Source organism: Grampus griseus (assembly GCF_964374135.1).
Source record: "Grampus griseus genome assembly, chromosome: 19".
NCBI lineage: Eukaryota > Metazoa > Chordata > Mammalia > Artiodactyla > Delphinidae > Grampus > Grampus griseus.
In genome coordinates this window covers 39,706,888-39,733,057 of record NC_139013.1, presented here as the reverse complement: position 1 = coordinate 39,733,057, position 26,170 = coordinate 39,706,888, and the positions used below count along the sequence as shown (strand labels likewise).

The following is a 26,170-nucleotide window of genomic DNA, read 5'->3' as shown; positions in this document are numbered from 1 at the left end:
AGGCAGGGTACACGGGTTCGATCCCTGGTCCGGGAAGATCCCACATGCTGTGGAGCAACTAAGCCCGTGTGCCACAACTACTGAGCCTGTGCTCTAGAGCCCGCGAGCCACAACTACTGAGCCCGTGTGCCACAACTACTGAAGCCCACGTGGCTAGAGCCCATGCTCCGCAACAAGAGAAGCCACGACAATGAGAAGCTCGCACACCCCAACGAAGAGTAGTCCCCGCTCACTGCAACTAGAGAAAGCTCACGCACAGCAACGAAGACCCAACACAGCCAAAAAATAAATAAATAAATTTATAAATAAATAAAGGAAATAAAGAAAGAAGATGTTATTATTACTACAACTACTATTATTTGGCTGCACCGTGGGTCTTGTGGGACCTTAGTTCCCCGACCAGAGATTGAACAGGACCAGGGATTGAACCCGACTAGAAATTGAACGCAGGCCATTGACAGTGAGAGCGCAGAGTCCTAACTACTGGACTGCCAGGGAAGTCCCAGAAAGGAGATATTTTGAGCTCTTATACTTCACACTTTGTATTATGGGCCACAATATGTATACTGTATTTATTTGTCTCTAGATCTGTCTTCCCCTTAGCCTGTAATCTCCCTGAAGGACAGGGATCTCGTGGGTGTTCCCCATGGTATGTCCAGTGCCCAGCGCATACTCATTAAAAAGTGTGCAGGCTGACTGAGGGTCTTCCTGAGAGTGGTGGGCTCAGGGGGGAAACTGGAGGGGAACACCTCTGGGACAAGTTAGGATTTCGAGAAGACAAGCTGTGGATTGGGGGTGGGGAAAGTGGGTTTTTGAGAAGAAATGTTGGAAAGGAACGGAGAATGGTTGGGCTAGGACGCCAGGGGGTCCGGGGTGAGCCCCGCCCGGAGCCAGGGTGCCGGGGCGACGTGACGCAGCGCGGTTTGGCCGCTGTGGGGCGCCGTAGCCCGCGCCGTTGCCAGGGGAACGGGCCCGCGCCGGACTAGGCCCAGCCCGTCTCAGCCTCGCCCCGCGGTACAGCCAGCCCGCTCGAGCCGGAGCCGGAGGACTTGCGGGCCTAACCTCCCCCGCGCGGCCCGGGATGGGGCCCCGATCCGGGGCGCACCGCCTCCGGGTCTCGGGGACCGTCTCCGCTGCGAGAGTCTGAAGCGCCGCCGCCCTGGAGTGGGTGGACGGCCAGGCGTGGGGGCTGAGCCGCTGAGTGACCTTGGCAAGGCCGACCTGGCTCGGTCGACGACGCGCAGGTGAGGAGCCCCCGCTGCAGTTCTCATCTCGAAGCCTGGCCTGAGCCACGGGGCCAGAGCTGCCGCCGCCCGGCCGAGCTCTGCGCCTGGATCCCGCGGCCTGGGCTCCAGGTACCGGGCAGAGCGCCCGGCTTCCTTCTCGCATTCATCCGGTTCACAGATTTGCATTGACCGTCTGCTGTGTGCCAGGCTTTTTGCCAGGCGCGGGGCCACGGAGGGCTCCAGAGAGGACGCCGCGGTTCTCCAGAACCCGCAGTGTTAAGAAGGGGCGGGGCGGGGGGTGCGGGGAGCAGGCGCCAGATACACGACTAAAGTGATTTCAGGTCGGGTTAAATGCTCTGGTGCTGAAATGAAGGGAGGTGGTGAGGGAGGGTCCGCTCTATCATGTGACATTTAAGCCAAGAGCTGAAGGTTGAAAAGGAGCCAGCATTGTGATCAGGGTAACGGTGTTTCTGGAAGAGGCAAAAGCAAATGCAAAGATCTGGAGGGAGCTGGTCCAGAGGAACAGCAAGCATGAGGGGAGCCTTGAAGGATGCGGTGGCAGTTTCAACTTTATCCTAGCAGGAGAAGGAAACCATTGAGGAGTTTTGATGAATTTCAAGTTTTGAAAAGCTCATCTCACTCTGGTGAGGTGAGCAGTGTGATTGTGACAGGGCACACCAGGAAGTCAGTTGAGGGCAATCCTAGTTCTGCCAGTCTAGCTGTGCCTCCTAGAATTTACTTAGTCTCTCTGAGACTCAGTGTCCTCATCTGTGAAAGGGGCATATTGTTCTGCATGTTGTTTATGAGGGAGAAAGTGAGGGGCCATTGGCATCTGAGACCAATGACTAGAGAGGCCTATGAGAACAATTTGAAACGATAGGACCTACCTCAGAGAGTTGTGAGGGTTTAATAAGTGAATTCCATCAAAACACTTAAAGCAGTGCCTAGCACAGAATAAATGCCCTCTAAATGCTAGTGATGGTTATTGTTATTGTTGAAATACCGTAGGGGAGCAATGACTGGGGCTTGGATTAGGGTGATGGCAGCAGAAATGGTAAGAAGTGGCTTAACTTCCTTTCTTGAAGGAAAACTGGATTTAGAGATGGGTGAGGGGTGGTCCCTGTTTTTGTGGAACTGGTGGTTCACAGTGGGAGACGGGTTTGTAAACAGATAATCACCATGAGATTCAATAAAAGCAACATTGGTACTTAATTAGCCAGGTTTTTTTCTTTTGTTTTTCTTACTTATCTGTTCTGTCACAACTTTGTTCTTAATGACAGTTTCTTGGTGGGTGTTCCTCAAGGCTTGCTTCTACCATCATGGGAGTTGATTTCCTGGTTAAAATCAAAAATGCTTGCCTCTGCTCACTGGCCTTGTTTCAGCTCCAAGTTGCTCCCTTCTTCTTGTCCTCTTTCCTTGGCTTAACTTGAATCCCAAATAGTTTGCAGTGGTTGCTTCAGGAAGAGAATGGCACAGGAAATGTCTGCAGACCACGTCAGCTCAGGAATGACTGAGGTTTCAAGCTTTTCCTGCCCTAGCATCAGACTTCTGCGTGTTGTTGATGTGAGGAGCCCAGCCACATATGAGGCCAATGACTAGAGAGGTCTATGAGAAAGGCTTGAGGTTCCAATTCATTTTCTGGGAGGAGTTGTGATGTGTATCTCTTAGTCAAACTAGCCACTTCCCAGAATCTTAAGTCCAGAGACTTCTTTGGCACCTGTGGGTAATTCTAATAAACAAAGTACTTGCCCCTTGAAAGTTCTTTTATAAATGACATTTTGTGCTGTAAAACAGTGTGCACCATGCAGCATTTTCTTTCCAGCCCCTCCCTTAGATGGTTAAATTGGGCATCTGTTAAATCTCAGTGAAAATGGGTTTAAAAGTAGATCCTGGGAAAAAACCAGAAAACTTGTTTTGAAGTATCCATAGAAAATCACACACACAGCAACCATAAATCCTCTAGCTAAAAGAAAAGATGGTTGGGAATGAAACCTTCCTGTGGCATGCACCTTCCCTTTGGGTTCTGGAGTCATGGGGAGCTGAGCTGACCTTCAGCTGAGAACTGGAACAAGGTCCTGCCCAGCTGCTCCTCTGTTGTGCTGCCTGGTTGTCTGATTCCAGCTTTAACAAAAGCCCTAACAGCTCACAGGGAGCTCTTCAGCTGAACAACTCAGGACTTCTTCCGAGAGTGAGAAAGCATTGAACTAAAACTGAGTGCTTTTTTGTTGCATGGTTGTTAGGCAAGATTTCCTCGTTTGCCTGGCGCAGTACTGGGCTCTAGATCACACGAGCACATTTGGTCCACATGGCAGCCGACTGGGGCCAGGAGGGTAAGAGATGACACCCTTCAGTTATTTATTTGATGTATTTTTTTTTTCAAAAGTAGTACATGCACATGGTAAAAAAAAAAAAAAAAAAAAAAAATATCCAGACAGCACCAAGGAGTACATAGTAGAAGCAAATCTCTCTCATCCCCAGCCACTGGATCACCTTCTCACAGGCTATCCCTATGTTTGCTTTCTTGCATTTCTTTCCAGAGAGAATCTGTGCATATAGGAACGTAGGTGTCTCTCCATCCACCTTGGTTTTCACTCACTCGCAGCACACTCTACAACTGTCCCACATCTTGCTTTTCTGCTTAACTGTGTATCAAAAGTCATTTCATCCCTCATTATTTTTGATGTTATATAGCATTCTATTGTGTGCATGTGCCATATATTTGTTTATATTGTTTTTTGTCCTTTATTATTACAAACAAGACTGCAATGAATCTTTGTGCACTTTATGAGCATATGTATAAGATAAATACCTAGAAATGGAATGTCTTGGCTCAAGGGTATATGTGTTCTCAAGTTTGGTAGACATTACCAAATTGCTTTCCAGCTAACCTTTTTGAAAAATAAATAAAGGAGAGATCCAAAGAGATGGCTTTGTGAAATTTGCCCACCAGGTTCCTCAATCTGTGAGTGGCAACGCAGGGACCAGAACCAGGCTATGTCTCCAGGCCTAGCCCTCTTCCCTGGTTCCAACCTGTTTCTCCCTGTTGGTAACTCAGATCCCCAGGCCCTCCAAGCCCCCACATCAGCCCTGTCATCTCTCTTCTGACCCCATCACTGTACCTTCCCAGTTCTGTGGCCTCTACCAACAAACCCTCTGGTAACTAAGTAGATTCTTTCCTGAAATTCTCAGACATCTTGCAGAAATGCAGGGATGCCTACAGCCTCTCCAGGGCTGGTACTTTTCACCTCAGTCTGGTTCTTTTACAATGCTGTTCATGAATCTCAGAACAGCATTCCTAAATATTTTTTTTTGGTGAGAGTAGAGGTGGGCAAGTGGGAAGTGGACCAGTCAGGTAACTATTCTGTAGTTCATAATGAGAACCTGAAATGGTAAGATTTTCCTCACTTAAATTAGGCATATAAATTAAGGTAGCCTAACCTTATTTGGAAAATGCTATTTTAGACTTTTAGCAAGTCAATGTTAACATAGATTATTGTCATCCTAGCAATGGCCTTCCCCTTGTTGGGACAGGGAGGGACCTGCACAGGCCCTCCAGCCTGCCTCAGAAGCCGGGTGGGCCCTTGGCTTACCAGGGCAGTGGCTACCTTTGGCCTAACACTCCACGGGGCCTCTTTGCTCTTGTCTTCTTTCTGTCTCCACCAGCTTACCTCTGTTGTTTGTTTGTGGCAGCAGAAGGTACTTGAGAATCTTTTGTCAAGGTCCACATACCTCTCAGCCCACCAAAGGTGCTTCAGGGCATCAGGGAGCTTGTGGGCTTGACCCCCACTTCTCACCCAACTCCTCCCAGTACACAGGGCTGCTGGGCTGCTGCCCTCCCTAGGCCAGCCTGCTGTGGTGTCACCACCCCCCATGCCTTTTCGCTTCTTGCTCATGCCCTCCTTCCCAGTGTGAATAGAAAGCTTTCTAAAAACACCCATCACCTTTATGTCAACTCCCCTGTTTAAACTTTCTGTGATTCCCTGTGGCTCTTTCAACAGTGCCTAAACTTACTCACCTGGCCTCCTGTGATCACCTTGTTACTGAACCAAAGTCGGATCTGCTTGCCCAACAGGTAGCAAAGCCAATCTGCTGACACCAGGCTGTGGTGAAGGCAAGTACAGTGTTTACTGCAGGATGCCAAGCAAAGGGAGTGGGAGACATGCCTCAGGTCCACTCCAGCTTGGTCTTTGAGTTAGAATTTTCTTTTTTTTTTTGGTGGGGGGAGGGAGGAGAACAAAGAGGCTGGGATTAATCATCGTCCTGTGACATTTTTGTGACATTTCTTAATTGTAGTTTCAGGAGTCAGAATGTCTCTGGTTTATGATTCTTTGGCCAGGTGGTCCATGGCTCAGGGATCTGTTAGCTCATCTTGCCCTGGAGAAACAACCTGAGTTTGTACATTAATGATGACATCTATAGTAGCAATTTTAGTACATTAATGATGTCATCGACAACAGCAGTTTTAGTCATGTGACTCTGGTTGTTTAGTGTTCAGTTAGCACAGGATTGAGGTCAGAGGTGATTTGAAAGGGAATAAAGTTTTGGATAGAGAGGTTAATCATAATCTTGGTTAGGGAACTTGGTTTTAGGGGCACTTGGTTTCAACCTAGGATCTGACCCTGCAACTTCCCAGGGCTCATCTCTCTCTCTCTCTCTCTCTCTCTCTCTCTCTCTCTCTCTCTCTCTCTCTCTCTCTCTCTCTGTGGATCTTGCTCTCTGACCCCAAACCCACCCACTCTGTGTTCTGTCATACTGAATGGCTGGCCCTTGCAGGGCTGCCAGAATACCCATTCACCCACTTCCCTGAAATCTGTCTGGGCCCCCAGAAAGCACGCCCCTGAGGGCAGGAACATGGTCTCATCTTTAACGCACAAGGGGGCTGGACCGCAATAAGCACTGACTGGGCCAAGGCATGAGTGCACAAGCTGGCCATGTTGTCTGGTAGCAGAACCGCGCATCTTTGAATCTGGTCTCCTAGGGAAGTGCTGAGAGGGGTAGGACAGCCAGAGAAGTCCCTGGGTCTGGTGACAGTGCCTGGTCCCATCCATGCTTGAAGCCTCATCTTGGATTCTCTCCTACCTCCAAGCCCTTTTAATCAAAATTTTTGGGGCCAAAAGAATTTGTGGCCACCAACTCCACAAGGGAAAATATCATCAGTTAAGAGTTGGTTGTTTCAGGCTTTTGTTGCAGGTGGCATGGTACCAGGCTGCCACCCCTGCAAGGGACTTACACCCAACAGCACCATCCCCTCATCCGTGGTCTCATACAAGTGGTACCTCTCTGGGCCAAGGGTACTGGGGTTCGGTATCAGAGCAACCCCTAAGGCTGTTTGTGGTAGGCCCCTGGCCTCAGGTGGTGACTCCTCCTGCCTCAGGTGTCAGGGATGCAGCAGCACTGGGGGTGCCTGTGGCCACTGCCAGCCCACTCTGGCAGTGAGGACCTGTCAGCTAGCCATGTACCTCTGCTTCTTTCTTTATAAACTACCTCAAGGTGTTGGGTTATTCAGGTGTGAGGATGGCAAAGAGAAAGTCAGGACTTAGGAATCCCAATTAATGGGTTCCCTTCAAAGAAGTTGCCCTGGTGACATGGCTGGAGAACCTATGTGGAAGCCACAGGGATTTGTCCTCCTGAGCAGAACTGCCCAGCTCAACTGTATACACTGGGCTTGACCAGATGATCTTTGTTTCCAAAAATCAAGGACAAAGATTTGCCACCTCTGGGGACATTCCAAATAAAGTGAGGCCAGCTTTTTGATCATCTTTGTCATCTTTGATCAAAGCTGAGAAGTTTAGAATGGCAATCCAGTGGCCCAGCTCTTATGACAATGTGTTCCTTGGGACTGCTAACTTAAGAAAGCGACTTGAACCAACCCCATCACTTTGGGCATAACCTCATAAAACCTCACAGAATATCAGATGCAGTAGCCTCCTCAGTCTGGAGAGATGAGGACACCCCAGAGGGCTATTTTAAGGGTAATCATAACGTCTACCATTTAGGGAACATTTATGTGTCAACGCTTTACCTACAGTTTTGCTGATCTATATACAGCCCTAGGTAGGCATCCCTACCCCTGTTTTTCAGATGAAGAAACTCAAGCCACTCAGCTAGTAAGTGAAGAACCAGGACTTGAACCTAGATCTGTTTCCTCCAAAGCTGGGGCTCTTTTTTCACCTTTCATTGCTTTTTACTGAAGACAAAGCAAGTGACCAAAGAATTCCAGTGGAGTCCCTGGGAGAAAACTAGGGTCACTCCATTTAGCTTTGTGATGAGGCTACTCAGACTCTCCAAGTTTGGTTTACAGGAGGCTCTGGGCCTCAGGTGGGATGAAGGGCAGAGTGGCTGAGTGTGAGTGTCTGGTAGCTAGGGTAACAGCCATGGGGCTGGCGTGGGGCGGGGGGTGGGGGTACGGGTGCCTGGCGACTGTGCAGATTGAAGACAGGGCAGAACGGCCCAGATGGCTTTGGGTGAGTCAGGATTCCTCATCATTTACCGTGCCCGCATTTCCTTTTATTTCAGATGTTTTCAAGTCAGAAAACATTTACTGAGCACCAACTGTGTACAAGGTATGTTATAGGTGCTTGGGGGAGGGGTTGTGGGGAACAGAGGTGAATGAATCACAGTACCTTTGCTGCCCTTAGGGGGAGCTGGCATAACAGGGGGGCAGACATGGAGATGGCAAAGTGTTCCAAACAGCAAAGTGACTTGCCCAATAAAGACTGAGCGTGAGGGCCCCCTGACTAACTTGGGACATCAGGGAAAGCTTCCTGGATGAGGTGATGCTTGCAGTGGGCTCTGAAGGTCAGGTCACATTTTGTTGGGTTTAGAAGTGAGGAAGGTGTTCAAGGCAGATGTGCTGAGCAGGGTCTGCCATACCCTTTGGCTTAGTCAGACTCCCTGGCCAACAGGCATGGACTCCTGAAAGGAGAGTCCAGCTGCCAGGGTTTTTTCTGCAGCTCTTGACCTTCCCACCAAGAGCTCCGAATTGGCCTGTCTACCCAGGTGGGGCACTGCCTGCCCAGGCTCTGGTCCCACCTCAGGCCCAGAAGATACTGGGGTTGGGCTCTTTCTCCTGTAATGACAGGCCTACCCGTCTGCCCTGCATGTATCTTTGAGCACTGAGTCAGCTCTTGGGCTGAGTGATGGTGGGATGGGGGTAAAGAGTGCTGCCATCTGGTGGTTTGGCTCTGACCAAGGCCTGTCTTTCCCTGAACTCCCTCAAGTGAGTCAAAGGCATCAGTTCACTTTTTTGTTCTCACTGTACCAGACCCACATTTACTTAGAGAAACATGGTCATTTCCACTGCTGGAGGGAACCAATGAGGATTCCTCCCCTCTCTTGTGTGCTGGCTTCTCTCCAGCCAAGAAGCCCCAGGTAGCTTATCTGAGGCACAGGGGACATGGTTCAGGGTCCCCTAGTCCTTAAAGGGATTACATGCTTGCTGAGGGGCAGAGGCCAGGTCCCTCTTTTGAACACCTCCACTCCCTGTTTCCCTAAGCAAAGTGTAACGGGGCCCTCTCTGACACTTGCATTTGGGCCTCAGGACAGAGGTGACTAATCCTGACAGAATCAGCATGTGTTCTCATCGCTCTGGCCTCAGCCTGATATTGTTACCAGATGAGAACATGTCTTATTGGGTTTAACTCTGATGGCTGTGGAGACAGAGCAGAATAACAGGCAGTCACACTGTGAGCTGAATAAACCCTGGAACTTCCTACCTTGTCCTGGCTAGGACTGGGGCCAGAACTTGCTCTGGGGCTTTGAGACTAGCACTCTACTGCCATCCTCCCTCACTGCCAGGCTCCTCTTGCTAGGGCCCCGGATTCCCCTGCAGAGTAGCTGGAGATGGCTTCACATACTAGCCTGCCCCTCCTGCTGAAACCTGACTGCAGGCACGGGGCTCTGGGCTCCAGCCTGGGCCTCCTCAGGCTAATGATCTTTCTACCCTTTCTCCCTCTGGAGATGAACATCTGCAACAAGCCCTCTAACAAGACAGCCCCTGAGAAGAATGTGTGGACAGCACCTGCACAGGCCAACGGACCCTCCCCGGAGCTGCAGGGCCAGCGGTCCCGCCGGAATGGGTGGAGCTGGCCCCCTCACCCGCTCCAGATTGTGGCCTGGCTGCTGTACCTCTTCTTTGCTGTGATTGGCTTTGGGGTCCTTGTTCCCCTCCTGCCTCACCACTGGGTGCCTGCTGGCTATGCTGTATCCTTGGGAAAGTGTGGGACTGGTACATAGAGGAGTGGGGACAATGGATGGAGGGACATGGGCGAGGCCTGAAGCTGGGTTCCAGAGCCTCAGAGAGTGCAAATGGGCCCTGTCTCTGCCTGGGGGGACCAGTTGCCTACCTGCCTGGCCTCCAACCCCCATCTGACCCCTCTGCCTGATTGGGTGAGGGAACAGGCCTAACGAACCTTAGAGCGTTGAAAGCCCCACACAGATGGGAACCTCATCAACTGAGGTACCACGAGAGCAATTACAGAAGAGAACCTTAAAGCTCTCTTTAAGCTAATTGTGTCCAGAGCTCAACAAGGGATAAAAGAGAGTAACTTATTCCATTTATGAAATAATTTTTCACTTTTTGGAAAGAATAATGGTAGAATTCCTTTACATGGTAAGTTTCCTGGTACATTTAAAATATGGTTTTATTTACAGAGATTATTATGCTGTACCCAGGACTGTTTAGGAGCTCATCGATTTTATAAATCAGACTCTTTTAGGGTAAGGTTGAATTGACAAGAGGAGGGACAGATATGCCCTGGAAGCTCCTGGGAATTGTGACAAATATGAACTTGCCTGAACTTAGTGATGTGACTGCCCCAGCCCTGGCCACGACCCCCAGGAGCAGAGGATGTGGCTGCAAGTCTGGGCAGTAGAGGGGCTGCATGTGGCCATGTGCCCCAGTCCAGAGGGTGCCCATGAGAGTGTGCCTTGGTGTGTGTGCTTCATGGAGATGGTTCTGTGGGCCTCTGGGAGAAGGTGGCCTAGGGTGAGCTAAAGGAGTTAGCAGGGATGAATTTGAAAGTCTCAGGCGTAGAGTCAGCACCCTTCACCTCAGCCCTTTCAGAGCTGCACAAGGCTGAGCAGCTTCTGCCAGCTCTCCGCATCTTAGCCTCCTCCTCTATCCGACAGGAGGAGTCCTGCCTGCTTCCCAGGCAGGGGACAAGGAGCACACAAGGATGTGTGTGTGTGAGCACCGGAACATATGAGCCATGAATGTGAGCATGCTCGCTTGGGAAACCATAGAGCCCCTGGCTGGTGGGTAGCCAGGGCAGGTGGGTGGAGAAAGACTCGAGAGAAGGTTGTTGGTCTCCGACGCCAGCAGTGTCACTGAGGGGCTTCCTGGTTCACTGGGGCCCAGGGCCTAGTCATCAACTTTGTACATGAAAACTAGACTTTCTCTGAGGTGACCAGCAGGGCTTAGTCAGTGCTCTTAAGTAGAATGCTTCATGGAACATTCCTCCCATGATCCAGAATGGGTACACCACTCACTCAGGACTACCTGGCTTTCTGCCATCAGTGTACCTGGGAAGCCAGATTAATAACCACATGTTTTGGAGTGAGCAGAATCAGAGCAAATAACAGTAACCAAGAATAACTAGCATTTATTGAGCACTTATATGTGCCAGGCACTGTGCCAACCCCTATACATGGATGATCTTGTTCAACTCTCATAATAATCTGTAAGGAAGGTGTTCTCCCCACTTTCATAAAAGAAATTGGGGCTCAGAGAGATTATAAAGTGTTTTTTTTAAATTTTTATTTATTTTATTTTTGGCTGTGTTGGGTCTTTGTTGCTGCACGTGGGCTTTCCTCTGGTTGTGGCGAGCGGGGGCTACTCTTCATTGCGGTGCGAGGGCTTCTCATGCGGTGGCTTCTCTTGTTGTGGAGCATGGGCTCTAGGCGCTCAGGCTTCAGTAGTTGTGGCGCGTGGGCTCAGTAGTTGTGGCTTGCAGGCTCTAGAGCACAGGCTCAGTAGTTGTGGTGCACGGGCTTAGTTGCTCCGCGGCATGTGGGATCTTCCCGGCCCAGGGCTCGAACCCGTGTCCCCTGCCTTAGCAGGAGGATTCTTAACCACTGTGCCACCAGGGAAGCCCTCAGAGAGATTAAATGACTTCCTGAGGTCACACAATTGCTACCCAGTGAGGCCAGAAGGACTGCTCAGGCAGTCTGACTCTGAGGCAGTGGGATGGTTTGAGGGTTTTGTCCTCCCCATATTTGTTACTTTGGGCAATGCTGGAGGCTCTTAGAACCACCTGGTTTGGCACTCCCATTTCCAGGCCTGAATGGTTCTCTGTCCTCCCATCAAAGCTACCTTCCTTCTGCAGGCTCCCTCAGGGGTCCCTGCAGAATGAGGTAGGGTAAGGGTGTATACCAAGCACTCACCTTGCACCTAGAACTTGCCTGGGCCCTAGGGTTGCAAAGATGGGTAAAACAGGGCCCCAGCTCTAGGTGTTCCGCTTCCAACAGGAGGAAAGCCTTGTAGATTGGAGATCATCACATGGTAAGTATGGGGGTAGGGATTCATACAGCAGACTGTGGGTGCAGGAGGAGGGCCACGTAGACCAACATCACCACCCAGATGCACCCACCTGTTGCTCTCAGCTCCCCTCCTTCCCTCTTCCTGGCCTCTCTAGGTACTTTTGGCTCTCCGCCCCTTTCCTTATCACCTATATCCAGTCAGTCATCAAGTCCTGTTGATTTTGCCTCCTAAAAATCTATTGTATTTGCCCTCTTTTCTCCCCACTGCCATCTGCCTCTTTTACCTAGATGACCATTTTGTTTCCAAACAGGTCTCCCCACACATGCTCTCACCCTGGCCAGTCCATCTCTATCCCTGCAGCCAGAGTGCCCTTTCAAAAAACAAATATGATAAAGTTATTCCCCAGCTTAACACCCTCTAATAGCTTCTTCCTGCCTGAAGGTTCAAGATCATCATGGCTCTCCACATTCTGGACTCTGCTTATCTCCCCAGCATCTTCTTATTTTATTTCCTCTGTTGTTCTCTGTTGCAACAACACTGGTCTCTGCCTGGAAGCTCCTAGCCTCTCTCTCCACCCCAATACCCAGCTAAGTTAGAAGTCAAGACCTAGCAGCTCATGGGCCAGTTTGGCCTACAGATTTTTTTTTTTTAATTGAGGGATAACGAACACACAAAATGGACATATCTTAAGTATTTCTTTGGCAGGTACATTTAAAAAATTATTTATTTCCTTGTCAACATTTAAAAAATGAGGCGCCTCATATATCCGGACACAAATCCATATTTCTGGTTCCTTCTGAAAAGCCAGAATTTGGTGACATGGGCTCTCTTTCTTGCATGGCACCAATAAGCTGAGCTGGAACCACACATCTAGTTGGGACTCTGCTTGTTCCCAGTACCCAGCCAGGCCCCCTTTCCTCTTTATATTACCTGCCATGTTCCTGTTATCTGTTTCTCTCTAAGTCTCAGCTGAGATGATACTTCCTCAGGGAAACTTTCCAGACCCCTTCAGACTAGATGAGGTCACCCAGTTACAAACTCACATAGTCCCCTGAACTTTCGTTATTGCAATCAACCTACTCTGTGTTTTCTGCCAGACTGTAGGCTCCTTGGGGCTAGGGACAAAGTCTGTCTTGCTCCTGCCATATCCTCAGTGCCTGGCATAGAGAAAGACCTCAGTAAATAGCTGAATGAATGAACCAGTGGGGTGGGGGGGAGGGAAGAAGTGTTGGAGCAGGCAGGAAACTAAATGTTTGCCCACATTCAGTGTGTCTGAAGAGAGCCTGGAATGGTAAGGAGTAGTGGTTGGTGATACCAGAGAGGTTTGAGAGGATCCAGAGGAAAAGGGGCCATGAACACTGAGCTGAAGAGTAAACTTTAGCTTGAGAGCCACTGCAGGAGTTTAAGCAGGCAAGGCTTTAGGTTTAAGCTTTTCAGAGCTCACTACCCAAGTAAAGGGTACTCAAGGGGATGCAGACATGAGAAGCAGAGTCAGGAGACTATGGAATAACCCAGGCAAGAGGTGACAGCCTGACCCACAGCCAGGGCCGTAGGGATAGAGAGGTTGTGTTGGGCCACAGGATTGTCTCTTTCAGCTCTGGTATAGCACATTAGGGTGGGGCCTGGCTCCTGCAGACATGTAGGAAAATTTGGCTGCTAGGAAGAGGAAGAAAAAAAGGAGGTTGGACAGCTGATGGATGGAGGAGTGATGGAGAGATGATGTCTACTTGGCTAGCAAGAGGATGGATGGATGGATCGACAGATAGCTAGATGGAGGGTGGATGGCTGCCTGGGTGGAATCTATTAGTGAAGTTTTACACATTCACTTTGCAGTAAGTTGTCAGCATACTGTGTCCAGCATTTGGTCCAACTGCTGAGCCGATAGATCCTGGAAGATCTGTCTTTCAGGAATTAGCCATGCTGCCCCCTGGCCAGCCCCTGAACATGTTAGGCCATCCCAGACATTCAGCCCCAGGCCTCCAAGTACCTGGACTCTAGACTGGGGAGGCAGTGGATATATGAGGCCCTGTCTGCAAGTGATTCTCCAACTGGCCTGGCTGCTGGAAGAGGATGTCTTCTTCCTTCTCAGAGCTGACTTCCTGTGAAAGCAAGATAAACAAGCTTAGAACTTATATTTTGGGTCCTTCAACCTTTAGAGGATGATCTCTTTCAGTCTCATTTCACCATTTAAAATCGGAAACCAGGTCAGATTCTGAGGTAGGATCAGCCAGGGCCTACACCAGGCCTGGATTAGTGAGGCCAGGGCCCTGTAGTTGGTCTCCTCAGCAGCAGCAGGCAGTGCTGGCTTGTGAGCTCCATTACCAGATAGCCCCTCTGCTCTTCCATATGGGGCGCAGGTATGAGGTGGCACAGGTAGGAGGTGGCACAGGCAGAGAGTCTCTGCACTGGGGAGTCACATGTAGGTAGAGAGCAGTTCTCTGGCCACAGGAAGCAGAAGTGGGGCTCTCAGCCGGCAGTGTGGAGTGAGTCTTTAACCTGTTGGGCCAGTGCATGGGCGCCATCTTTGCTGGTCACCTCGTGGTGCACCTGACTGCTGTTTCCATCGACCCAGCAGATGCCAATGTGCGGGACAAGAGCTATGCTGGGCCCCTGCCCATCTTCAACCGCAGCCAACATGCACACGTCATTGAAGACCTGCACTGCAACTTGTGCGACGTGGATGTGTGAGTGCGTGTGGACTGGGTGTGTGTGGCCGATGAGTGTGCCCGGGGAACTGCCAGTGGGAGCTGAAGGCAGACAGGGGCATGCCCAGGCTTTACAGTCATTCTGAAGCCTCAGAACCCTCTTATTTCACACAGTCAAGAATCTTAGTGGAGTGACAGAGAACTGGGTGAGGGAGAAGGTGATTGGAAACAGAAGATGAGGAATAGCATTTCCAACAAAGTAGGACAATTGGCCCTGCCACAAACACTTCTGATGACTAACTCCACCAGTAACCACCCCCCTTCTCTCACCAGCATTCCCAGGTATGGGCAGAGAGGGGAGCAACACTTGACTCCTTACCATGTGCTAAGTGCTTATGAACAACCACCCTGCAGAGTGGGCAACATCTTTCTCACTTCACAGAGGAGGAAGAGTCCAATGCTCAGAAAGGCTGAGTGGCCTGAGGTTGGTCATATGGCTACTGGGCAGCCAGATTCACAACCCAGCCTGCCTGGCCCCGAAGCCAATACTGCTATCCTTGTTTATGCACGAGGAATCTGAGGCCCAGAGAGGCCAAGTGACTTACTCCAGGTCACATTGAGGGGTCAGAATGTACAGAGCCCATACCCCCTTGGCTGGTCCAGACTGCCTCCCTAAGCCCCTCTCTGGAGGATCCCAGTCTCCCAGCCTTAGGTAGGGGATCAGGGATGGGGGTATGGTTCAAGGCTAGCTCCACACTTTTAATATTAAGCCCCAAGCAGCCTGTTGAAGGGGTTCTGTCCACAGGACAGAGAAAGAGCCAATGGCATTAAGATGCTGAGGACTTTGGCATCAGACCATCCTTTCTTTCACTAGACACCAGTCAGCGCGTTGTTCCTCAGTGGATGCCCTGGCAGTTGCTGCGTATTCCAGGGCTCCATTCTGTTCTGGGGGAGGGGGTCGAAATTTATTCTTCCACTGTCCTTTGGCCTTTCCTGGTTCCTCCCTGGGGCAGGGAGACTCTCTTGCATTCCTAATGTAGCCTCACCTCACCTGACCCACTGCGGTGAACTGCTTACTGCTCACCCAGATGTCTGCTTACCCCTCTTCCTTTGGCTCCCTTTGGATTAGCCCAGATAGACTGGGGTTTTCTGGAAGAATGCCAGGAAAATTCCCATAGTCTGGCAGAGAAACAGGGACTCAAAAAATGGCGATGTCAGGAAGAGCAACGCAGGCCCTGGGTCCAGCAGCCTTGCTCTCTTCTGCTCCCTGGCCGGGCAGAGGGGGTCCTTGCTTGGAAAGGAAACTCCGTTTTCGTTTCACGCCACCATCACCCGGGTGCACTGTCCCAGAGCGGGACAGTATAACGTCGCCTACACCTCCTCCCGCCGCTGGGTACACCTCCCGTCCCCGCCCCCACCCCCACCCCCACCCCGTCTCTTCAGAAGCGCTGCTTCCTCCGGGTGCGCCGCCCCACAGTGCCCCCCGCCAGAGGGCGCGCGTGCTCCCCTTTGACGCGCTCCGCTCTCCGCTTAGGCGCGGGTGGGTGACCCGCTCCAGGCGGGGAACCGGCAACCCCCCAGCCAGGCCGGGCAGCAAAAGGCGGGAGAAGCCCGCAACCGTGCTGTGCCCCCTCCCCACCGCAGGAGTGCTCGTTCCAAGCACTGCAGCGCCTGCAACAAGTGCGTGTGCGGCTTCGACCACCACTGCAAGTGGCTCAACAACTGCGTGGGCGAGAGGAACTACCGGTGAGAGCCAGGCCCGGGCCACAGGGGTGCCTGGCGATGCCTGTGTCTGTGCGAGCCAGGGGCCTTGAACCTGTGTATGGGGCGGGGTGGTGATAGGGGTACTTGGGGGACCTGTGCGCTGGTGTGCGTTAGTGTGTGTGCTGGTCTGAGGGTGATGCTCCCGATGGCTTCCGCCTGAGAGCGATGAGGGTAGGTTTGGAGTCTTTCTCCTGCTGGCCCAGGGAAAGGTGGGGAGCCTGTTGGGGGTGGCCGCCTATATTCACATTTGCCCTAAGGCTTTGGCTTCGTGAGGAGTCAGGGCTGTGGGGTCAGAGGCCCAGCTCCCCATCCTAACCACCGGCCCTTCTGAGCTCTGGGCCCTTGCCCAGCTGGAGCACCTGGGTGCTGACAGCTGCCCACGGCTGGGCCCAGGCTCTTTCTACACAGTGTGGCATCTGCCTTACTGGGCGTCCTGCTCCTCGTGCTGGTGGCCACTTATGTCTTTGTGGAGTTCTTTGTCAACCCCATGCAGCTGCGTACCAACCGCCACTTTGAAGGTCAGTGTGGGCTCCAGGCCCACTCCCATCCCCCAACCCTGGGCCTGTTCTGGTCACTGGTTACATCCCTGGCTGAGCACAGTCTGCCTGTGCCTTGCAGTCTTGAAGAATCACACAGATGTGTGGTTCGTGTTCCTGCCTGCTGCCCCTGTGGAGACACAGGCTCCTGCCATCCTGGCTCTGGCTGCCCTTCTCATCCTTCTGGGCCTGCTCTCCACAGCCCTGCTCGGCCACCTGCTCTGCTTCCACATTTATCTCAGTAAGTGGCCCTTGCCCCTACCCCCACATATACACCCACACCTGCCTTTCAGGGGATGGGAGTCCCTAAGCTGGAGGAAGTTACCCAGTTTGGGCTGTAGAGCCCTGAAACTATGCCCCTTCCTAGCGCTGGCTCTCTAATGGTGACCTGGTCTCACTTCATGGCTTAGTGTATATGGGGACAATGGTTTTAGCCTGTGGTTGGGTACCCTCCCTCACCTTCTGAACTCCAGGGTTCCTTTTCCATTGCACTGAGCCCTCTCTTCACCCCCTCAGTGTGGCACAAGCTCACCACCTATGAATACATCGTGCAGCATCGTCCGCCCCAGGAGGCAAAGGGGGCCCACAGGGAGCTTGAGTCATGTCCCCCCAGGATGCGGCCCATTCAGGTATAGAAGTGGCCCAGAGGGCTGAGGGAGTGGGAGAAGGGGTGTGGGAGGGGTGGTGGGCTGTGCAACGAGTAGCCAGTGACAAGACAGGGCAAAGGGAAGCGGGCCTGGAAGAGCAGCTGGGGTAGGGGGTGCTGGAGGCAGCAGAGGCGAGGGCAAGCCTGTACTAAGCACGTGCCTACTTGCTCAAGTGTGGGCACAGCCAGAGGAAGCCCTGTGTTTCCCCGACCCCAGGGGAAAGGCTCGAAGCATGTGCTGGAGGGCACAGAACATGGGAGCCTGGAAGCAGGCAGGTTGGGGCCGCAGGAGAAGAGAGAGGGATGGATCAAGGACTGGGTCACCAGGATAGAGCCATCAGTTCTTTCCACCTGTGACCCTGAGCCCTTATACCCATTACCTCATTTAAATCTTGAAACAGCCCATGAGGCAGGTAATGCTACCGTACCCTGAGCCCTTATACCCATTACCTCATTTAAATCTTGAAACAGCCCATGAGGCAGGTAATGCTACCGTACCCATGTTGCAGATGAACAGATTGAGGCCAAGAAAGATTAAGCAAGCTGGGTCTAGGAAGAGTTAAGGTCTCTGCACTCTGAAGCAGGAATCCTCCAGCCCAGGCTCGGGGCCTGGCCAGCCCAGCTGTTGATCAGCCTATCCCCATTCCCATGCCCCTTGGCTTCCTGAGGTCAGCAGCTGGGGGTGGGGTGGTCCAGTCCTTGGAGCCCCCAGGGACTGGGAAGGCAGGGGGCCCAGGCAAGCCTTGTTGGGAAGGCTGAGCCCTGGATCCGAAGTCCTCATGGCAACTGGACACAAACACAGGCTGGTGGGTGGATTGGGGGAGTGCTTGGGACCCCACCTCTCCTGTTCTCATCGCCAGGGGTGGGCCAGGCTGCCAGGCCTGGGTAGGCCTGGGGGAGTGATGGCTGTTGGTGGAGACCCCCTCCCCCCCCCCCGCAACTGCCACACTGATGGGTACCTGCCCTGGTGCTGGGCACGGAACCCATGTAAGCACAGTGGCAGCCATCCCGGGAGTGGGCACCATCCCTATCCCCACTTCACAGAGGAGACTGAGGCTCAGAGAGGTAGGCAGGAGACTTTCTCAAGCTTCACAGCCAGTGCCCATTGAGGCAGGGCTGGCCCTGGGATCCCCAGACTTGAATGCTCAGGACCCCTGCTCTGTAGTTACCGCCTGCTTAGGCTTTGGGGCCAGATGTGCCAGCAGCAAGGGCATTTAATACCATCGGAAAATGACCTGAGGGAGACGTCGGCAGAGGGAGAAGGGGTGTGTTTGTCCCATCGCGCAGAGGAGAGCTGAGGCTGAGAGGTGCCATGTACCATTCAGGAATGTGCAAGTGTTGAATGTCTCTGAGGGAGGATTGTAGGGACAGCTGGGGGAGGGGAATTTGAATGGGGACACCCTGGTGGCACCCTCATACTTCCCCAGCTGGCTAGGGCCTGGCTCCTGGCCCATTCTGGCCCCTCAGGCTTCTGAGACCATTCTCTACTGCTGCCCTGCCCTCTGCCCTACACTTCTAGAACCCAGGGGCACCAGGGTAGGCTTTGCCGCCTCTCTCCTGGGCCCTGGAGGGGTGCTAGGTGCACACTGGTGAAGAGGAAATGTGTGGGGGAAGGATTCCCTTGGCGTCCCAGCCCTTGTGACTGGCCTTTGACTCCTTCCTCTTCCCCAGGGCTCCTCTGCTCAGGCTGGCACCCCCACACTCCTCCCCAAAGGGCCAGCCTGGGCAGGTGTTGGGCACAGGGCTTGCCCAGGGTTCATTCTCTGCCTCTGTGTAGCCAGCCGGTGACTGGCTGGGCTCTGGCCCCCAGATCTGCTAGGGCCATCCAGCAGGCAGCCTCCCCACCCCCACCCTGAGCAGGAATGTGGGAGGGGCCCCACTCTGGAGCCGTTGCCCCCAAACATAGGCTTGTTTTAGAGACGGTGTTCCTGTTACAGTGTCGTCTCTGCATTAGTCAGGATGCCCGGGTCTCCATGGAAACGACTGCTGAGTCGCGACAGCTGTCCGGTGCCCTACCCCCAGCCACCCCACATCCTCCACCAGGCTCCCTTCTCGGACTGTTTTTCCTGGCTTTTGTTTCCTCACCTGCAGTCCTCTTGGGTGTGGCTCGGCGCTTGCTGCATGCTGGGGTGCAAGCGTAGGCCACCCCTGCTACCTCCTGGCTTCAGACCCCTTCACTTTCAGGGGTTGGGTCTGCTACTCCCATGGTCACTGTGAGGATCAGCGACTAAACAAGACAGAGAACACCCATACGCCTGGTCCCAGGTGGGGCTGTGGCGCTGTTTTTTCCACCACCTATTGCTTCCCTTTACCGGTAGAAGTTGGGGAGACTGCTCATCCCCCCACTCCCCGCTAGCAGCTGAGACTGTGTCTGGTACTCTGAGGACTCAGCTCCGAGGGAACCATGGATTCCTGCAGGTAGCCTCGCAGCCTCGGGTGCACACCCGGGTGTGTGAACTGCCCAGTCTCCCAACTAGGGAAAAACATCGGTTCAGAGACTGGAGCCCTGGGAGGAGCCAGGAGCAGGAGAGGGCCTCTCTGAGTCCCTCTTCTCCCCAACCCAACTTGGCCAGAACAGCTCTAGACTGGGTACGTTGGACACATGAGGCTGGAGGCTTCCTGGAGGAGGTGAAGTTTGACTAAATGAAGTGAGGAAAATGGTGGGGGTGGGGTAAGGTACAAACACAGGTGTTTTAAGCCTCGTTCTGCATTGGGGTTTTCCCAGCATACCTGGGAAGCCTGAAGGACAGCCCTAGACCTCTGTGCCCAGACCTCCCACAGTGACCAGTAAGGGGGTGTTGCATCCAAGACAGAGTGGGCCCAGGACCCAGAAGGCCCTGGACCCACACCTGGCCTCCCAGCCTCCCTCACCTCCATCTTCCCCAGGAGATGGAGTTCTACATGCGGACCTTCAGCCATGTGCGCCCAGAGCCCCCTGGCCAGGCCAGGCCTGCCTCAGTGAATGCTAAGTGAGTGCAACCTGGGCAAGTGCCACCTCACATCTCCCATTGGCATGGCAGGGCCATCGAGGTGGGAGAAAGGGGTTAGGCCAAAGCCAAGGCACAGGTCTTGGTCCAGGCTATCATGGCCTGGGACAGATCAATGTGCCTTTCCAGCTAGGAAGGGAGGCTTATTTTAGGACCTCCAACAGGGTGGGATTTGAAGGAACAACAGCATCCAAGATTTATCCTCCCACTTCCCCTTCAGCTCCTCCCGGTTCCTTGCCACCCGCGGCCACGTGGAGCCTCCACCGCCCTCCTCCCCAGAGACTCTCGCTCTGCCCCCCCGGATCCGACCCCAGGTAGGGGGGGACTGTGCTGGGCCCCCTGCCCAGGTGGAAGGGGATGGGAAAGAAGCCTCTACCCCTCTCCATTCCTGCGCGTCTTTTGGCGATGTGAGGTCTGGGGAAGGGGTACTCAGGCTTCCCCCTGTCTCTGCAGAAAAAAAGGAAGCGGCGCATGTATAAGGTACGGACCTCCAGAACCTTGGACCGGGAGGCCCCGTTGCCCAGGCTGCCGGGTGAGCGCCCCTTCCTGACCGGATCCCGCTCGGGGAGCTACGAGGGAGGGAAAGGTAGGGCCCTAAGTGAGTAGCAGCTCCTAGTCTCACGTTCCCTTCCGGCCCCATAGGGCCGCGGACCCCCGGCCGCCGCTCTAGCTCGTCATCGGATTCCGCTGACGCCAGCCCTGCAGGCGCCTACCACTCGGCGTCAGCCGAGTCCATGGACGAGATTCCAGTGGCTCAGACGCGCCTAGGCAGCGCCGGGCTGGCGCTGCAGGCGCGTGCGCCGGCCGTTTTCGTAAGCCCGAGTAGCGGCGATCCCGGTGCGCGGGGCGGCCCGGAAGCCGGTCCCGCTTAGCTGGGACAAGAAACAGGGATGGCGGAGGAAAGGCGGGACAGACTCTCTATGCAACACCCCCACCCCCGCCGTACTGAGTGCACTTTAGGGGCCGCTAAGGGCCGGCGGGATCGGCCCCCTCCCCCACGACTCAGCAATAACAGCCCCACCAGCCGTGATGCTCCAATAAACTTTTTTATGCTTTTGCGGAGTTAGTGCATACCTTCTTAATGGCAAGGGCCACGGGCCCTCCTGGAGCCGGACCATTGCAAGTCAGCCTAGGGGCAGAGGTTGAGGTGGGTTCCCCACACACACACACCGTACGCTGGGTGGCCACCCAGATTGTCATATGGAGAAGCTCAGGTACGGGGGTCCTGGTTGGGAAAGGTCCTGGAAGCTGCCTGGAGGAGGTTATTTTTCTTGAAGTTAGGGTTTGCACTTGGAGAGAGGAGGGGAAGCAGGCTTTGGGGTCGGGAGGCAGCAGCGGAAGCAGAGACTGCGAGGCTAACACCGGTTTGGGGTGGGAATAAATGAGGACGCGGACCCAGGAAGTCCAGGAGCTTTTCCCTGGCCGCGGGAGAGACGTCGGTGTACCAGCATTTTGGGGCTGGCACTCGTGATTCGTTTACTGTCCCCTCCCGCCCCCAATTACCCGGAGTTGTGACCTGGGATGCCACACGTTCATTGGAGAGCTGTGGTCTTGAGCCAGCTTTAGACCCCACTGTCACTAAGGGAAGGGACCTTCCCACTCCTCTGCACGCCGCGCCCCCCCCCGCCCCCCGCCAAAGGCCTTCGGTTGCTGCTCTGGGAAGTTGGATCTCCCCTGGAGGCAGGGATCAGCTTTGAACTTCAGGTCTGGTCACCCCAGCCACAGATGCAGCGGGATGAGACCATCGCAGCAGCTCCGCCCCCGCGGAGAGCGGAGAGGGCGGGGTCGGGTAGGTGGAGCCAGCGTGACCTTGGTCACTCTCCCGCCGAGACAGCCCCGGGGGTGGGACTCGCCGTCTCTATGGAGACCGAGAAACAAGGGAATAATACGGCGGAACCGCCCGGCCTGCAGTCCCGCCCCAGAGCCGGCAGGGAGCAGAGCTGCGGAGCCGCCTAGTCTCCTGCGTCCATCGGTCCATTCTTGCGTCTTTTTTTCTGTCCATCGAACGTGCACTGCAGGAACAGCCACGAGGGAGAAGCCGGTAGGAGACCCCGGCGCCGACCACTCTAATCAATATCCTGCACGATAAGAAGGGGGTGGGGTGGGAGCGGCCTGGGAGGGGTCCCAACCCTGGATGGTACCGAGTTGAGGACACCAGCTGAGTGGTCCTGCCCTGGGCCCAAACGTTCCACCCCCCACCCCCAACTCCTTGCTGACTGATTACTCCAGCTGTCCCAGCGGGAGCGAGCGTGGCCTGCAGACCCCTGGGACCGGGGCCTGTGACTTGGCACCACCTGATCAGCCTGAAATTACCAAGAATCCATCTTCTCACAGACAGAAGTGAGCACAGGTGCAGGGTCCTGCTAGGCCCCTGGAACAAGCATCCTGTGGCACTCAAGCTCCCCCAGACTTTACCCTTGGTGAACAAAGTGCGGGTCTCCTTCAGATTGCTGGTGGGAGATTGCAGTGTAGGGAGAGGGAAGGGGAGTGCTGTTTGAAAGGGATTCTGGACCCACCGAGTTGCTGCAGTGTAGGGGCTGTGGGTGATCCCAGTTCCAGAAACTGCAACTTAGGGATGGGTGAGTGTGGTGACCCGGGGAGGGTTTTCAGTGTTAAGGCCAGTGGTAGTGGAAGGCGGGTAGGCAGGCAGGCTCCAGGCTGTGGTCACTGGAGGCTCTATTATAAAAGAGAGAGGTGGAAGATAGTTGCTGAGGACACAACTGAGGGTGTGGTCAGGGGCTGCAGATGTATGGAGAGAGGGTGAGTTGTGAGGCTCTGGTTAGGGGTCTCAGTAAAGCCTGTGGGTGTGTGAACGGGGGACCCAGTCCCAGGGCTTCCCGTGTATGGATGGAAGTGGCTGCAGTGCAGGGCTGAGGGTGTGGTCAGGGAGGCCTCAGTACCAGGCTGTGTTACATGGAGGGAGTTTCAGTGCAGAGCTGAGGGTGTGTTTGGGGACTGCAGTGGGTACTGTGGGCAAGTGTGGGGAAGACCCTTTAGTGCAGGGCTGAGGGTTATTACTGGGGGGCCTCAGTACAGGGCTGTTAGTATATGTGTGGGGCGTGCATGCTGAGGGAATGGCCCGGGGCCCTTTGTCCCAGGGCTGTGGGTGTGGTCAGGGGACTGCAGTAAGGGGTGTGGGGGGGCACTTCAGGGCTGGTGTGGTCAGGGAGGTCTGAGTACCAGGTTAAGGGGTGTGGTCAGTGGGACTAAGGCCGAAGGTATGGAGGGCCAGGGCTAAGTACAGCTGTGAGAGTGTGGACTAGTGTGGTGGTGCTCAGGGTGTGGCCAGGAGGCCTCCATAGAGGGCTGAAGGTGTAGACATTGGGGAAGTGTGCTTCAGCGCAGAGCGTAGGTGTGAGGATTACAGGGCCAAGGCCACGGTCTCACTTGCCATCATGCCTCTAGGGGCTCATAACTCTACAACCCCCACTCAGGCTAGCCCCTCAATCTCCTGCTCCTCCTAAACTCCACAAATTGGGATGTTACAGCCCCAATGGCTGGAAAGGGGCCAGGAAGCCACGGTTGTGCCCCAGGTGCTGGGAGTGCTGATGTGCCCCACCCGTAAGCCCATTCTCCAGCCCAGCCCAGCAGCACTGGGAGCTTCTCCCTGAGCTGCCCTGACACCATCCTGCCCTTAGCAACATTCTCCAAGCAGTACCACCCTCCCTTAGCAACTGTCTCCAGGCTTCACAAACTGTGGCCAGGCCAGCCCCAAGTTCCCCTTCCCTCATGTTTTTGTTTAATAGCAAATAGTAACAAGGTCCCAGCTGGGCCAGCTGCACCCCTGCCTGTGCTCTGGCTCCCTTCTCAGCCTGGGCTGGGTCTCGCTGGGTCCTCATGACCCTGAGAGAGACACTGTCCTCACTAAATACCTGCCCAAGCAGCAGCCTGGCCTGGTCCTGACCCAGCCTGGCATGGAACTCCCAGGGAGGGGGCCCGCTCTGCCACCCTGACTTCCACCCAAGCAGGCCTTGTGCCAGGGCCAGACAAAGCCATGGCCCCAGCTGCTGCTCTCACAGTTTTTCTGGACAGTGCTACTCTGTTCCCAGCCTGGTGCGAGCATCATGATTTCATCTTCTGAACTCCACTCTGAGCCAGGCTGGCATTAAGTGACAGGACCTTTCCTCTCGGGGCTCTTCCTCACGGCTCTGGGGCCCAGTCAGACATTTGAGTACTGGCCCCTTTCTGCAGGCAGCTCCATCTCCAGCTCTGAGGGTATGTGGCAGAAGTGCCTGCAACTTCAACCTTGCAGGTTTTGAGGTAGAGGCAGTGATGCTCTGTGCCTTGGGGGGTGGGGGGGAGAGCTTGGCTAGGAGGTGACCAAGGTGGGTCCCTAACAGGGTGGCATGGCAGCGAGCACAGATGTGGCTGGGCTGGAGGAAAGCTTCCGCAAGTTTGCCATCCATGGTGATCCCAAGGCCAGTGGGCACGAGCTGAATGGCAAGAACTGGGCCAAGCTGTGCAAGGACTGCAAGGTGGCTGACGGAAAGGCTGTGACAGGGACCGATGTCGACATCGTCTTCTCCAAAGTCAAGTGAGCCCCAGGCATTCCCTGCTTCTGATGTTCCCAGAAGGGGAATTGGGGGGCTGGAACCAGGGAGGATGTGGAGAAGGGGGAAAACTCATGGTGTCCACATATCTGGCAGGGGGAAGTCTGCCCGGGTCATCAACTATGAGGAGTTCAAGAAGGCCCTAGAAGAGCTGGCACCCAAGCGATTCAAGGGGAAGAGCAAGGAGGAGGCCTTTGATGCCATCTGCCAGCTGGTGGCAGGCAAGGAACCAGCCAATGTGGGTGTTACTGTAAGTGCCCTGATGGTCTCGGCTGGCCACTGAGGGGGGGTATGGGGAATCTTGGCTGGGGTTGGAAGGGCTGGGCTCCCTAACCAGGTACCCCTGGGGGAACTCTGTCCAAACAGAAAGCAAAAACAGGGGGTGCTGTGGAACGCCTGACTGACACCAGCAAGTACACGGGCTCGCACAAGGAACGCTTCGATGAGAGCGGCAAGGGCAAGGGCATTGCTGGGCGGCAGGACATCCTGGATGACAGTGGCTATGTGAGTGCCTACAAGAATGCAGGTACCTATGATGCCAAGGTGAAGAAGTGAGGCCTGGGAAGGCCCCCCCTAGCACGGCTGCCCCTGCCAGAGGCTCAGGCCTGCGCCTAAGGGGCATGTGGAGCAAGAGAGCCCGGTCCCCTCCTTGCTGGATCTGCCGCCCAGCGCTTCCTGCCCAGCCCTATGGGGCCAGCCCACCAGACCTCTGACCCAGATTGCTCTGCATCCCCTTCCCCTTTTTCTTTCCCCCTCGACTTCTGTCTGTCTGAGGAGAGTCTGTGCCTATAGCCTCACCACCCCAACCTCGCCCCGGGCATGGCTAACCCCTGCCTGCTTGCCTCATATTTAAGCTGCTGCTCTGGCCAAGTGCCTAATTCTTACCCGGACCTCAATAAAGCCACCTTTTGTACCAATATGGCCTGGTCAGGTATATGACAACAAGGGTAATGACATTCACACCCCACGACCCCTCTGTCATCAACCCCTTCCAAGTCGCACTCTGCTGATTCTTCCACTGGCATCCCTGCCCAGAAAAAGACACACACCAGGCCCTTTCCATTAGCACAGGGCCAGGCTGAATGAGGATGCTCTATAGGAAAATCAAAAGCCTTTTACCTCAGCCCTGACCTAGAGTTCTGACATCATGGCTATCTTCCCGCAATTAGGGCCTCAGTCTTGGCCTCTCGGCTTTCACAGCAGGTGGGGGCGATGAGACAGCAAACTCAGACTGGGCTAAGCATTGGTGGGGCCCAGTGCCAGGCCTCAGCTCTAAGCTTGCTGACAGGCCTCCACTCCAGAGGGCTACCAAGGTGAGTCATTCTGGGCTGCATCT

The 26,170-nt window shown here is 54.3% G+C and overlaps 2 protein-coding genes across 5 annotated transcripts; both read left to right on the top strand.

The window, feature by feature from the left end:
* Positions 1 to 1,005: 1,005 nt before the first annotated feature.
* ZDHHC1 (zDHHC palmitoyltransferase 1) lies at positions 1,006 to 21,565 on the top strand. Of its 3 annotated transcripts, none has more exons than XM_082677567.1 (12): positions 1,006 to 1,244; positions 7,743 to 7,789; positions 9,186 to 9,428; positions 14,215 to 14,390; positions 15,996 to 16,097; positions 16,509 to 16,633; positions 16,734 to 16,892; positions 17,168 to 17,280; positions 20,184 to 20,266; positions 20,505 to 20,598; positions 20,738 to 20,816; positions 20,927 to 21,565. In XM_082677567.1, exons 3-12 carry the CDS (start codon positions 9,186 to 9,188, stop codon positions 21,154 to 21,156), a joined length of 1,404 nt encoding a protein of 467 aa, XP_082533693.1. In that variant the 5' UTR covers positions 1,006 to 1,244; positions 7,743 to 7,789; the 3' UTR covers positions 21,157 to 21,565. The 3 variants fall into 3 exon arrangements, with proteins under 3 accessions (XP_082533693.1, XP_082533694.1, XP_082533695.1); XM_082677568.1 differs by lacking the exon at positions 1,006 to 1,244 and adding an exon at positions 5,222 to 5,337; XM_082677569.1 differs by lacking the exons at positions 1,006 to 1,244; positions 7,743 to 7,789 and having other exon boundaries at positions 9,264 to 9,349; positions 14,282 to 14,390.
* A 609-nt stretch (positions 21,566 to 22,174) lies between these two features.
* TPPP3 (tubulin polymerization promoting protein family member 3) lies at positions 22,175 to 25,751 on the top strand. 2 transcript variants are annotated; one of them, XM_082677586.1, is made up of 4 exons: positions 22,175 to 22,325; positions 24,625 to 24,818; positions 24,931 to 25,084; positions 25,201 to 25,751. In XM_082677586.1, the coding sequence occupies exons 2-4, from the start codon at positions 24,631 to 24,633 to the stop codon at positions 25,387 to 25,389; spliced, it is 531 nt and encodes a 176-aa protein (XP_082533712.1). In that variant the 5' UTR covers positions 22,175 to 22,325; positions 24,625 to 24,630; the 3' UTR covers positions 25,390 to 25,751. The 2 variants fall into 2 exon arrangements, with proteins under 2 accessions (XP_082533712.1, XP_082533711.1); XM_082677585.1 differs by lacking the exon at positions 22,175 to 22,325 and adding an exon at positions 24,361 to 24,499.
* Positions 25,752 to 26,170: the final 419 nt, after the last annotated feature.

Bases quoted from the DNA above. Each gene is read 5' to 3' on its own strand.
- TPPP3 (XM_082677586.1), top strand. From the start codon at position 24,631: ATGGCAGCGAGCACAGATGTGGCTGGGCTGGAGGAAAGCTTCCGCAAG. The intron at 24,819-24,930 runs GTGAGCCCCAGG...CATATCTGGCAG, and splicing joins ATCGTCTTCTCCAAAGTCAA to GGGGAAGTCTGCCCGGGTCA. The intron at 25,085-25,200 runs GTAAGTGCCCTG...CTGTCCAAACAG, and splicing joins CAGCCAATGTGGGTGTTACT to AAAGCAAAAACAGGGGGTGC.
- ZDHHC1 (XM_082677567.1), top strand. From the start codon at position 9,186: ATGAACATCTGCAACAAGCCCTCTAACAAGACAGCCCCTGAGAAGAAT. The intron at 9,429-14,214 runs GTATCCTTGGGA...CTGTTGGGCCAG, and splicing joins GGGTGCCTGCTGGCTATGCT to TGCATGGGCGCCATCTTTGC. The intron at 16,893-17,167 runs GTAAGTGGCCCT...TCACCCCCTCAG, and splicing joins CTGCTTCCACATTTATCTCA to TGTGGCACAAGCTCACCACC.